Source organism: Lethenteron reissneri, chromosome 7 (assembly GCF_015708825.2).
Source record: "Lethenteron reissneri isolate LAM-NWPU_2019-01 chromosome 7, ASM1570882v1, whole genome shotgun sequence".
NCBI lineage: Eukaryota > Metazoa > Chordata > Hyperoartia > Petromyzontiformes > Petromyzontidae > Lethenteron > Lethenteron reissneri.
Window position 1 is genome coordinate 11910280 of NC_083785.1, and position 13462 is coordinate 11923741.

Consider the following 13462-nt stretch of genomic DNA (forward strand, 5'->3'; position numbering starts at 1 on the left):
GGGAGGGGCTGGGTGGGGAGGGGCTGGGTGAGGTGGGGCTGGGTGGGATGGGGCTGGGTGGGGAGGGTGGGGCTGGGTGGGGGGTGAGAGAGGTGGGGCTGGGTGGGGAGGGGCTGGTCACTCCGTGGTGCCCTTATAAAACTCAACGTTGAACCTACTCACGCCGGCTTGTGCCCGCCCTCACAGTCGGGCATATTTGCGGAATACACCACGCCGCCGTTGACCCTGGCCATTGACCGAGCAACCCAACGTTCCTACCAGCTCCCTCCGCAGGAATGTGTTAATTGCTGGGCTGCACGTCTATCTTTACTGTGCATACACAACACGCAGACCACACGCCATCAGGGGAGGATACAAGTCGTCTTTATTTTGGGTTAAAAGTCCACATCTGTTGCTCCGAACAGGGTCCCCCGGTGGGCACAGTTTTGAGGAGTGAAACTCGCGCTCAGTAACAAGAAACCACAGCGGAACACGAGAACAAAAGTGCAACGTTTCATGTGGGAACACCTGCGTTTGTGCTTTTTACAAATCTACAGTACATTTGTATTTATGAATTTACTATTCCGTAATTTTGTTGTTTATGCTTACAGGACCAACACCTGAATAACGTGTCTAGTCCATCACACGTTTAGTTTCTCGACCACTGACACTTTTATCGCGAGCCTGTTAATTAATGCACATGTAACCACGTGGTTTTTTGAAATACACCTTAGAAAATGATGATATCGTTCACAATTATGTCATGAACTTCACTAAATGTCCCAGAGAGCGACAAATTCATTGCGTACCCATAATGGGGCTCGTGTAGAGTCTACCTAGCGTGCGAGAAATATTATAAAATGCATCCAATGCACCATCAGGAGCATGGCCCATATCCTGACATCTCAACTCCAGGACATCTGAACCCGTATTTACTGTTCACTATACCTTGCAATAATTTAATATATGACAAAGGCCGTTCAAGGTATACCGCTAAGGCTGGCTGTGTAGCTTGCAAAGATAAATTCTCATGTTGAGCCAAACGCAGAGTGACGGATCGAATGGAACTTCACAAAATGGCAAAAACCTACCCACCTCTCGGTGGCCTACGGTAAAAAATTCCCCGGTACCTTCAGCTCTAGTTTCACAACTCTCCAACACAAACCTCCTTTCCGTCCACATACCCCTTCTCATGTCCCATGCAGACATCACTTACTCTCACCATTCAAACAAAAACAAATCCCAACAACGTGTCCAACGAAATGTACTCGAAGTGTAACTAAATAAAAAATAGATATAAAATAGGCTCCTTTTGGAAGCTAATCCTTGGCCAGTTTTACGAGCTAAATAACTGTTCATTTGCGTGCAAGCGCTGGGCGGATTATTACTACAACTCAGGATCGTGATCACATGGTGGCAGATTGTGGAGGCCTTCATCCAGCCGAAGAATTAACACGGATGATGATTGGAAATATTGGCTATATTGAAATATGAACGGTCAACCCGCGTGTTTCCATGCATCTACACATACCGGAAACGAGTACACACACATAGAACGGTGGCTCGTGGCACAAGCTGACAAGAATATGTAACAACAGAAAGCACGTGACATTTGCCTGTTGCGTCCTCTTATCACTTAAAACTGAATCCACAATGTGTACTTGAACAGGTACATAGAAAACCATGACAACAAACGAATCATAAGCGTCGTTTTCGAGAATATAAAAACAAAAGACACGCAGACAATGTCTCTCCCCCCAATATCCATCTCTCCACATAGAAAATAACAGTAGCATTATTATTTCAACCAGTTTTCAGTGTCTCTTGAGGACATAGTGTCGTTTGAGACACTGAACGTTGGAATCGGTCCAGAGTTTTGCTTGAACCGAGTCAATGCTGCTGTACGCACTTCCCAGAAGGCCGTTTGGCCAACGGATTGTCCAATACTGTTGCTTAAAACGTGGAGAGACAAGAAGTGTGAATGAAACACATTGCCCGCTTACCTAATTTAATAAGAAACCGTGATTGGAGTGTGTAAGCCGAAAACATTGCCGAACAATACGTTTTAACAGCACGTGGTACAAAAACGTGTTAAAGGACACTTCCAGATGGCTCTTGGCAACGTTAATTATTCCCCCCCCCCTTCCATTCCTTTACAAACAACGACCATGCATCAACCTTCCATCACCATCATCCACGACCAATTTCCCAGAAACAATTCCCCAAAAACGATCAACTTTCATCGAGTCTCAGAAATGCATCACTTAGCACACACCAGCGGATGTCATTTGCACCGTCAAAACACGCGAATAACGTTCCATTTAAATGCTGCGCACACACCTGCATCCATGACGATGAAATAAAAACCTCTAATAAATACACTTAGAACCGAAAGACAAACTGGCAAAATGAGGATGGCGAGCGCAGCAGTCATCTGTGGCCTTTGATTGACTCGAGACACTAATCCGTGGAAGCTACGTTGGGTGTAAACGATCAGGACGTTTGCACAACCCCGGGCGGTTTGTTGTATGGTGGTGGTGAATGGCGGAGAAAATAAACCCAAATTCACTGATACCGCATAACGAAGCACATGGTGGTCTGTGTAGAGACATCTGCTGCACAGGTGACAATTGCAGAGCGCTTTGGCAAAGGCAGTCAAAGCCAGGTCCACTTTTGGTTGAGCAATTTCTTCCAATAATCCAAAAAAACACAAAGTGATAGATAATTATTATGAATAGCTGCGAGCTTCCACGGATTTGAACATCCCTGCCGATAGTGATTAGTGATGCACGCACATGCTCACGCACACTCAGGCACACGAACACGCGCGCGCACAGCAAGACTCAACGTTCAGTGCCGTCGTCCAATGACATCGATGTCAACGTAAAATATTTACAATAAACTCTGTCTGAGAAAACACCCGTTTGGAATAAATAATCTCACAAAATTCGCAACAGCTCATATTAAGCATCAACTCAACAGCTTCACAGCCCCAGCAGGTGACAATCTACATGTTTTTTTTGTTGTTGCTGTACAAACACGAGACAATATTCGCCACTTTTAAATGTCGCCCCGTATTCTTCCAACAGAATTAACATTGCATATTTCAGCAAAGCAAAAACAATATTACGCATTGGCATGAAGCAGCGATCGCCTCTTAATAACAGTCTCACGTCACGGGACATTCTCTCTCCTCGTCGCTGACTGAAATTGCAAGAATTATTACGTTTTAAAATCAAACTCCAACGATGGTGGTGGTGGTGATAATAGTGACAGTGAAGATAATGATGCCAGTCAATAATAATTGCAACAGTTCAAGTCACAGGTATTGCAAAGCTTTCCCAAATATACATAAACATGCAACAAAGCAACATTGTCAGCATCGAAAAGACAATCGTGATAACACAGAACATAGCCTTTCCAGCCATATCATAGACAAGCTAGATAGCAATATGGGTTTTCATGTGCTCATATGGTTCACAAAACACGCACTTCTATGCGTACTTCATTGGTCGGACAAATGTAGGATAGTTTAAAAAATAACTTCCAATGTTTTTTTTTTCAATTGATTGCCCCATCGCCACATGGATGGATGTATTTGTCAATACGAAGATTGAATCCCGAGCAGAAGGCGCACACGACACCGACAACTGGATTTGTTAAACCGCATAAGTGGGCAGCAAGCGGACTAATGAGACACACCGCATGGGCCAAACCCAAATCTGGGTGGAGGGGGAATCGCTTCCATCAGATTTTAGGTCGTAGTGTTCACCACAACCAACTCGGCGTCAAATATTTCCGTGCTCACCAATGATAACAAACGATGTAGGCATCGTGCCCTCATCGCGTCACCGACTGACACGCGAGTCGGCGGGCGTGAATGAGATTGGTAAAAGTGAAAGCAGGAAAAGCTTCAAATCTAGAATGAAAGCAGGAAAGGCTGGGAGCCACGGTGACCGTGCTTTCGGACGGCTGGACATTTTTAGGGAACAGGCAGTTATGAACATTTAAAATTAGTCACTAAACCAATTTATCTATTCATCTATTTCTTCATTTATTACAACTGCTTGCCTAGGAACTCTTTAGTCTCTTCAGGCCGCTCTTGCCGCCAGGTTCACAGGATGGGGGGGGGGGACAATTTTCCTCTGTGCAATTCCCGCCGAGTAATTTACGGTCCAAATTTTTCTGCGTTGGGATTGTTATTTGGCCACTGCCCTGATTCCATTGCGAGATTGTTTTGACTCCGGGATAAATCGGTGAACTCGGAGAAGACCCATGCCAACCGGGGAGAGAACTTACAAACTCCACGCAGAAAGATGCCCGAGTCGGAAAATCGAACTCTGGGGATTTATTGCTGCGAGAAGCAAATTGTTACGACTGCGTCACCCTGCCACGATGCGGTGGCTTGGCAGTCGGGGGACAATTGGATAGGAGGTCCCATTTAATTCCTTGCACAAGGGCCCATGCCAACGACGATAAAAGCCACTGCCGTAACATCAATTGAGAAAAACATCGTCTAGTCGAATGCAATATTTATTCCTCCACAATTAAGATTCCCTTTTCGTGGCTGTGCTTAGACCGCGCACAAAGCATAAACACGTGCACATTGCCCACCTATTCCACTCGATTCATTCGTAGGCTCCTCCTTTGAGAAGCACGTCTGCAACAGCGCATGTTTGACGAGCACAGGAAGCACAGGTGGGAGAGTAGTTCCGACCAGGTAGAATGATTACACAATCGTTAAAGCTGACTTTTAAAAAAATGACTGTCGAGTGGCTTTGTCGCTTCTGTGAAATGTACCAAAACAAATGAAGAAATGACACCCACAATTGAAAGTAGATTTTGTCACTCAGCTCTATCGAAATCTCAGCATCTCATTTAAAAATAAGCAATTCCTTCATTGATTTAATGTTCCATTGGAGTGCCATTTCTCTATTTTGTTCTCCAACCGCTAAGTAACAACGTTGGTGACCTTATGAACTCGAATGCCAACGCAGACTTTTGTTTCTGTTAGCACGGCTGCAAAACAGTTTTCACTGCCAGGCCACTTGACCATACTAAACGGCATGCAGAAACCACCTCTACGATCCAGTGAATATCACACATTCACAGGTAATGCTTATTTACATTTCCCAACTTATATATACACTCAGGAACAGAAATTAACATTTACTTAAATATGTATCCACCTGTAAAATAAAACAAATTTCAAGGGAAATGGGAGTCGCTTGCCATTTTGGATACTGCAAAGTTTTTACATTATTTATCATGTGTTCAAATAAGAGTTCCCTCCTTTAGTATGGAAGCAGTGGGGTGGATGAGGCGGTCGGTAGGTAGGCTATTGGTCAAGTGTGCTCACGCGTGAGTCTATGACCCAGTTGCATCAACGTCCGGGCTCCTTACGACAACATTAACAACAATTAGCTCAGTGTGCAATGTCAATTGCCACGGTTTGTACGACGCAAAATAGATCGCCCGCGTCTTAATTTGCAAGAGGACGCCTTTGTGTCGTCAGTCGCTATGCAAATCAGCGGCAGCGCTGTCCTGAAAAAATACAAAACGTAGAAATTATGAACGGAACCCGCGTTCTTCCTCGGGGAAATGCTCCAGAAATGTTTGACGATTTAGTTTAGTCGACGCCGGTGTTTTTATTGCCAAGTAGGAAGGACCACTTTTTAAAAAATGTAAAAATACAGATCGGAGAAAGCTTGTGCAGTTGTATTCCCTCCCGAGCTTTTGCTGTGGCTAATGGTGAGTAACGGAGTTCACTTTCACAGGAGGTAACCGGTTTTTCGTGGATCAGTGTTACCACGTGATATTAACGGGAGCACAATCAATGGTGGGCAAATCCCCCAGGCACCTGTGATAAAGTAGATGCGTTCTCACATGGGGCTCATTTGAACGTGGATAGGTAACAAAGGCTTGTTGCTTTTCGACATCTCTGTCCAGCGGCCTTCATTGGCCAATGTGCGCACCTCACCGATCGCTGCCCTACAAACATGAGTGCCCATCACAAAACTAGTTGTTCGCCTCAAAGCCGCCGCATCAAAATGAGCATTTTTGTTAAGTAATGGTCTCCGATTGTGGCCTGATATTCAACATCACACGTTGCGGTAAATTCACAAATTCCTCCCATGCAGCGAACATTACATAGTACAACAACGGAAACAATGGCTAAAATGAACAATTAGTGTTGATAACAATTTCTATTTTTCTTCGCGCCATCATACTGAACAGTCATTGCACTACATGTCGGTCAATGACATTGACGTTTAAGAGTAGCGGCAAACAGTGAATGCAGCCACGGCATGGACCAGCGACAGTTATGGGGTGGCAACCAAAACTATCCGAGAGCAATTTCCGGCCACCTCTTCACGTAGATCGACTTTGCAGATCGGATCACTCCGGGAGGAACGCATTGCTCAGACCTGTCTCGTCCAGCACGCTGCACTGGAATGGGTTGGTGCCCGCCGGCACGCCGCCGTTCATGACCGGCATGCTCTGGTTTCTACGGAGGCCACCCGCTATCGTGGGGAAGCTGTGGTTCCTCCGCATGCTCCCAGCCCTCAACGGCTGCCCTACACCAGTGTCCCCGCGGCCCACCACCGCCAACGCCACGGCCAATCCGGCGGGGGCGACGGCTTCGTCGGCAAGGCCGCCGTTAAGCACCACGGAGGAGCACGGCGGCATGGGCGCGGGCGCGGGCATGGGTGCCAGCACCATCCTGCCATCACTCCGCGTCTTGGCAAGGCCCAGCCGCTTGAGTCTCTCCACCAAACCGCCACCCATACACAGCTCCGTCTGGCTGCCGCTGCTGCTGCGCGCCCGTGCCCCGGCGGCCCCCGCCGCGCCCTGCAGCAGCAGCAGAGACTTGGCCGGCTTGGACGCCAGGAAGCTCTCGCACTGCAGACCCGAGGGGCGCGCCGGCGGGAAGGCGGGCGGCGACGGGCACGGCGAGAGGGCGCGCGGAGAGTTGGGCGGCGTGCACGGCACGGCCATCTCCGCCGACGGCTCTTCGCCGGCGGAGGGCGGGCCGGGCCGCGGACGGCCGACCCGCGGCACGTAGACGGCGGCGGAGATGCCGCGCTCCTTGAGCAGGTTGGCCAGACCCAGGCTGGAGCTGAGCGTCTTGGTGGAGTCCCTTTGGTTGGTGGACGATTGGAAGAGGCTGGGGCGCGGAGGGCCGCAGGGCGTGCCAGCCTGCGACTCCGACGTCGATTTGGCAGCGCCGGGGCCGATGCTGCAGATCGGGATCGGCGCGTACATGCCGCTGTACGCAGAGAGGGGGGTTTCACCGCAAGCCGCCAAACCCCCCGGGAGAGAGCGCATTGCCCTTTCGTCAGAGCTTCGCGAGAGTCGGTCATTATTCACAATGGTACGCTGGTGCTGTGAAGCCTCTGGGGTTATTTTCTTCAGAGGACACATTCCTTAATTGTGCATCAGTTTAAAATGTTTATCAATCAAACACGTTATGCATGTCATCCATAAACAGAACTAAAGTTGCCTATATTGAAATAATAGGCAAACAGCATGTTAACACAAATATAATTTATAAAAAAAATACATAGTTACAGCCCATTAATTGAAATGGTCATGGACAAATAGTTACAGCTAAACGATCAATAATGTATTACTCGCATCCTTCAAATGCTTCAACATTACAAAGCAAAAGGTTCTGCTAATCGTCAATGATCACCCTTTCCAAGAGGCATAAATTTGACCTATGGACAACGAACGACCGACTGAATGAATGAATGACCGAATGAATGAGGAGTGAATGGGCATGGGCCTCACCTGGGCGTGAGGGCAGTGAGCTCATCGGTGGGGTGCAGGATTCGGCAGGTGGTGAAGGTGTACGTGGAGCTGGTTTGGGACAGGCACTTGCCAGGGTAGTTCACTGCACACCCGACACGGCACAGCACGACACGTACATTGGATCTGTGTCTAGAAACACCGGCAGTACGGACAAGTTTTTTTCCGACTGAGAATTGGCCACTGGTGTTGCAGCATTAAAACGCATTGTCCATGGCCTGTAAAATACTTGTGGGCTTGTGTCAATTGAATTTAGGTGGGTGAGGTGATGACAACTCGTTAATAATTCGAGATTTTAAGTTTTCGTGACTGCAAGGATCCATACATACTCTTTGGTTTTTTCGGTAAAGTCACGTAGGTGAAAAAAGAAAACAAATAAATAAAATCCCGACGTTTCGGAGGCAACACAAGCTTCCGTCTTTAGGTGGAACCGTCACAGCAAAATGACTGTATCACTTGATACAAAATTACTGTATCACTTGATACAGCAACATTACTTGTGTTGCCTCCGAAACGTCGCAATTTAATTTATTTGTTTTCTTTTTTAACCTACGGAACTCTTTAATAATGTCACAGATGATGTGACCCAGTTGAATTCTACTTTAAGCTTATTTACGACTACAATCGGTAACACAGCTGCTGATGATGGAGCAATAGACAATGGGGCTTTGAGGAGTGGCTTTTATATTGTAGAAAATTAAATGCATGTGACTGAGAATCATAGGACTGACGTAGGAATTCTTGACAGTTCGACACGACTGAACACCAAAATGTCCCTGCAGATGGTATGTTCCGTTTGGAGTGCCATTACGCATTAATCGTGTCCCAACACACGAAGAATTGAGACGTTGACTTGTATATTACAATCTGAAAGCGCAAAGCTACAGCAAACACAACATAGCCACATGACACAAAACACAAAATGCAGGAAACAACACAACACAAACACAGATCTCCCTCACTTTACGCGGAAGATGCATTCAGACACAATTTTGTCCCCAGTCCGACCACATAGCAACATTAACATTAAATTCAAACGGCATAATACAGCGAATTTTGGGTAGAAGCAAGTTAGCCGCATTTTCGCAACATCGCACAAACCGAAGCTGCACAAAGTAAGGGAATCCTGTATTAAACATCGCGTTCCGCTCTCTAACATGGACGGATAAATGAGCACCAGCACCTGACACAGACTGTGAAGGAGAGGCACAAGAGGAGAGGATTGACAACCGACGCATCGGTGATGCACCCCACGATGCAATGCGGTTCAGAAAGATGTTCTTTGGTTTTTTCAGTAAGGTCACGTAGTTAAAAATTTAAAATAAATTAAATCTCGACGTTTCATGTGTCGACACACTTAAGCGGTTTGTGCTTTCGCAAAGTTTTCCCCAACTGAAGAAGGACGCTTGTGTTGCACCCGAAACGTCATGATTTAATTTATTTAAATTTTTTACCTACGTGACTTTACTGAAAAAACCAAAGAGTATGCATCCTTGCAGTCACAAAAACTTCAAATGTAGAACAGAAAGATGTTGACTATGAGGATGATGATGAAAGATCTCTAACCATAATAGATGTTTTTTGGGTGAGATCGTATAAATATAAACGCGTTGTTAAACGCGCCACAAACTGACACAGTCAATTAGTAAGGTTTGTCATGTAAACGCACAACATTTACAATTCGAGTACACACAGGTATGCCGAACTAATAACTAATTGGCATGTTTTGTTCGCATGACAAACCTTCCTTATTGGCTGTGTCGGGTGGTGGCAGGTTTAACGACACGTTTACATTTATGCGATCTCACCCAAAAACCTCTACGGATAATATTGTTCGCGAAATCCTACGTGTGAAAAAGCTCTATCAGCAGGCGGCACGGTGTCTTGCCGCTCACCTGGCAGCGTGAAGGGTCGGCTGGCGACCATTTGATCCAAGGCCTCGGCGGGGCCCTGAGGGCCAGCTGCACTGCCCACGGGGCCCTGCCGGCTCGCTTGGGGTGGAGCCACCGCGCCACCGCCACCCTCCTCCGCGCCTGGGCCACACTGCAGAGAACACACGTCGGTGCAATGACGTTTGCCGACTTGCGTACTCACCAATTAATTGCACAAGGTACAGACGTCGCATTGACCGTTAAAGTAAGGTAACATCTTCTTGGTTCTTTCGGTAAAGTCACGTAGAATGGAAATAATAAAATAATAAAAATTTTACATAATAAAATACAATTCTCACGACGTTTCGGCCACAACGCAAGCAGCCGTCCTCAGGTGAAGAACAGGTCTGTCGGAAAGACAGCATCTGAATGATCGAAAAGTAAGGTAAGTTGGCCCTGGGCAGGACACGTCGTGGTTAGAAGGGATAGTGACCGGTGGTCGAGACTAACGGTGGAGTGGCAGGCAAAAGGTGGGATGGTGTCTGCGAGGATGTCCACTGTGGAGATGGGAGTGATGGAATCAGCCTCGTGTGCAGGTGCCGGATGAATTGCTGAATCGTAATTCTGCGAGAGATGATGGGGGCATGGGAGAATAGCACAACAGTACAACATGCTTACCAATTGTTTATTAATATGCATTTTCCCCAATTGTATCCCAATTGTGCTATTGGAGTCACGTCATCAGAAGATGTATCCATTTAGATCTCTCGCAGAGCAGTGCGACCTTTCGTATCAGAGAACGGCCAACAGAAGTGGATATCACAGAGCTACCGATGATGTCCCTTCAAGTGACCAAGTGACCTGTGTTCTACACAGGAAAGGGCAGTACTTTCAATGGTGATCTGCCACATAAAAGTGATGATTGTCTCAATAAAGGTCAAATCAGAATTTCATTGACATGTTGCCAAATTAAGTGCAGAACCAAAACAGAAGTTTACACGATCGAACCCAAAAAACATCATGGATGATATTGGTCGTGAAAGCCTACGTGTTAAACTGGCAGGTCAATGCTTTGACCTTTGACCTCTGAGGAATCCGGCCATCGAAATGGCTATTTGTTCTCTCACATTCTCTTGTCTGCTAAATAGTGGTGACCATACTGCAGTTTTCCCACCACCGAGTTTTTTTATTCAAACCCAAGATGTCAGCGGTGCGTGCCAGCTCACCGTACCTACTAACTATTTTACAAGACGCCCAGTGTCCCCACCACAGCTGCCCCACACCCCACTTGCTATCAGCAAATGTTCTCCCCGTGGTCGCGGGGATTTTTTTCTCCGGGTTCTCCGGTATTTCCCTTCACATTTCGAAACATGTCTTTAGGTTATTTATATTATTTGACTGCTAAAAGTGTCCACGTGATAAGCCACTTCTTTGAGCTGCTATCATTTGTGGCCAGAAAAATAAGGTAATAGAACAGCGGGCTTCACCTGCTCAAATAAAGCTATATCTTTTTTTTCTATTTTACGATTTTATGAAAGATTCTGATTCTGATATCCTCTTAGCATCAGAATATCCCGTTGGCACCAGAAATCCCCCGTTGATCCCAGCGTTCCCGGCAGCTCACGTCGGTGCGGGTGGCGCGCCCCGCGAGGTGGGCGGGCGACGAGGATGGGAGGCGGGAGCAGAACGACAGGCCCTCCACGCCGTCGTCCGCCGGCAGATCAGTCCTCCTCCAGGTCGCCCAGGTGGTACGTGGCCTCCTCGTCCACGTCCTCGAGCGGGCGGTCGTCTTTGGTGAGCACGCCGGGGCGAGCGTCCAGGATCCCCCCCAGGTGCGGCTGCGCCAGCTGCTGCCACTGGAGCAGCGTCACGGAGCCTGGCGGTCGGGGGAGACAAACGCCGCATTCTGATGTAGCGCACCCCTATAAACTAAAATATTTTACTATTTTACCAGGTAAGGCCCACTGAGCTATATCGCGCTTTTTCAAAAGTGACTTGGCCACAAATGATAGCTCAATGAAGAGTGGCTTATCAGATGGACATTTATATGTGGAGGGAAAAACCGGAGGACCCGGAGAAAAATCCATGTTACCATGGGGAGATCACGCAAACACCAAATATACAGGCATCAGGGTCGGGATGGAACCCACGACTTCCTGTATCCCACGCGAGGTAGTTAACATCTTGTCACCATGGTGCCCCTATACTCAGGGCCGTCTTACAGCGAATAAAATGGGCTTTAATCTACTAGTAGGGGCCGATGGTTGCTATGCATCATCCCAATTAAGTAAATTGAGAGAAATTTTCTAACAAGGCAAATTTGACCCCATACACCAGCACAAATGGTCCACTCGTGCGAATGATGGAAGATGTTTGAAATTCAAGTACTACACCCCGCAGTAATAAACAGGGCCGCCGCTGGATTCGAACCACGAACCTCTGCAGCAAACAGTGAATCCGTTATCGCTTGGCCTCGTCATCACCCCATGATGGGCACCGCTCATTGAAGAACAAGGCAATTGAAATAACACAATGCTATGAATTGGCCACATGGCTTGAAGATCAGAGAGCCATAGTCCTCACCGCTAAGATCCTGGGGTTTAATCACAGAGCCTGGCAGTGGGAAAACTGCATTACAGGCACCGTCCATCAAAGAACATGGGAATTAAAGAAAGTAACAAAAAGCCACTGAAGTAGTTGGATGCTCCATTGGTCAGAGCACTGAGCTGGCACCGCTGAGATCCTACGTTTGAATCCAAGCTGGCACCAATTATTAAAACTGGGTACTCAAGTTTTGCGAGTTGACTGCAGAACAAACAATAAAACAACTCCTCATCTGGTTCTGCACTCAATTCGGTTAAATTACAACCCCGAGAATTATGAATATCGGTTTGACTGTCATGCGACAAACATTACTTTCAGGGGTGCCCCTTACTGTGTGGACCAAAGGTAACTTAAAAAAATTCCAGGAGAAGCTCTGTGTTCTCCGATTCCATGGGCCATATGTACGTAAGTTGAACTTTTTTCCCCACAGTACATGGCCAACCGTGCTAATCGGAGGTACGGGGGGAGGACAAACTGAACAAAGAGATCAGTTCTAAAAAAATGAATTTTCAATCTAAATTATTTTAAAAGGTATATAGCTCCAGTGGATTCCTAATATCAGACAGAAGAGCGTTCCAGACAGCCGCAGAAGCGCATCTGAAAGCGCGCGATGCAGTGATTGTCTTTATTCGATGGTCAGCCAAAAGCCGCTACGAAGATGATGGGAGATTGCATGATGGTTAAGCTCTATGACGAGACATTATCTTACAGCATTGTGAAGTATGCTCAAACAACCCACACGACTCTCGTGACGTCGAAAGGCTCTTGTGCGTAAAGGAGTAAGGAACAACCAGGTGCCCGTGCACACCTTCCATGGGCTTGACAATCTGCAGTTTGTCGGGCAGGAACGAGCGGAAGGAGAGGCAGGTGCCGATGGACATGATGCTGTCCGCCGGGGTGAGCAGGCCACTGGGTAGGACGCCGTAGGCGCCATCGGCGCCATGCTCGCGCGACCGCCGCCGCTCGCGCTCCTCCTCGAAGTAGCGCCGCTCGCACTGTACGTTTTCCCTTCGCAGCATGAGCCGGTGCAGCGCTGCTTGAAGGTCCCGGCAGCTGGGGCTACCGCGGTCTCCCAGCCGCTGGCTGCCGTCCCTGCACGCGGCGTGGAGAGACGTCAGCAGCGGCGGATTTAAGCAGGGAGCTAGCGGGGGTGGTGGTGGAAAATTGAGCATTTGTCTAGGGACCTAAAACTCCAT

General features: G+C 47.5%; 1 protein-coding gene across 1 annotated transcript in view; it reads right to left on the reverse strand.

Moving 5' to 3' along the window:
• Positions 1–347: 347 nt before the first annotated feature.
• LOC133357731 (trafficking kinesin-binding protein 1-like) overlaps positions 348–13462 on the reverse strand; it is a 61023-nt gene continuing 47908 nt past the window's right edge. Inside the window, 7 exon segments of the mRNA XM_061575828.1 lie at positions 348–7249; positions 7774–7876; positions 9687–9834; positions 10173–10286; positions 11287–11385; positions 11387–11538; positions 13075–13358. Of these exon segments, the coding sequence (XP_061431812.1) occupies positions 6379–7249; positions 7774–7876; positions 9687–9834; positions 10173–10286; positions 11287–11385; positions 11387–11538; positions 13075–13358 (1771 nt within the window). The 3' untranslated portion in view covers positions 348–6378.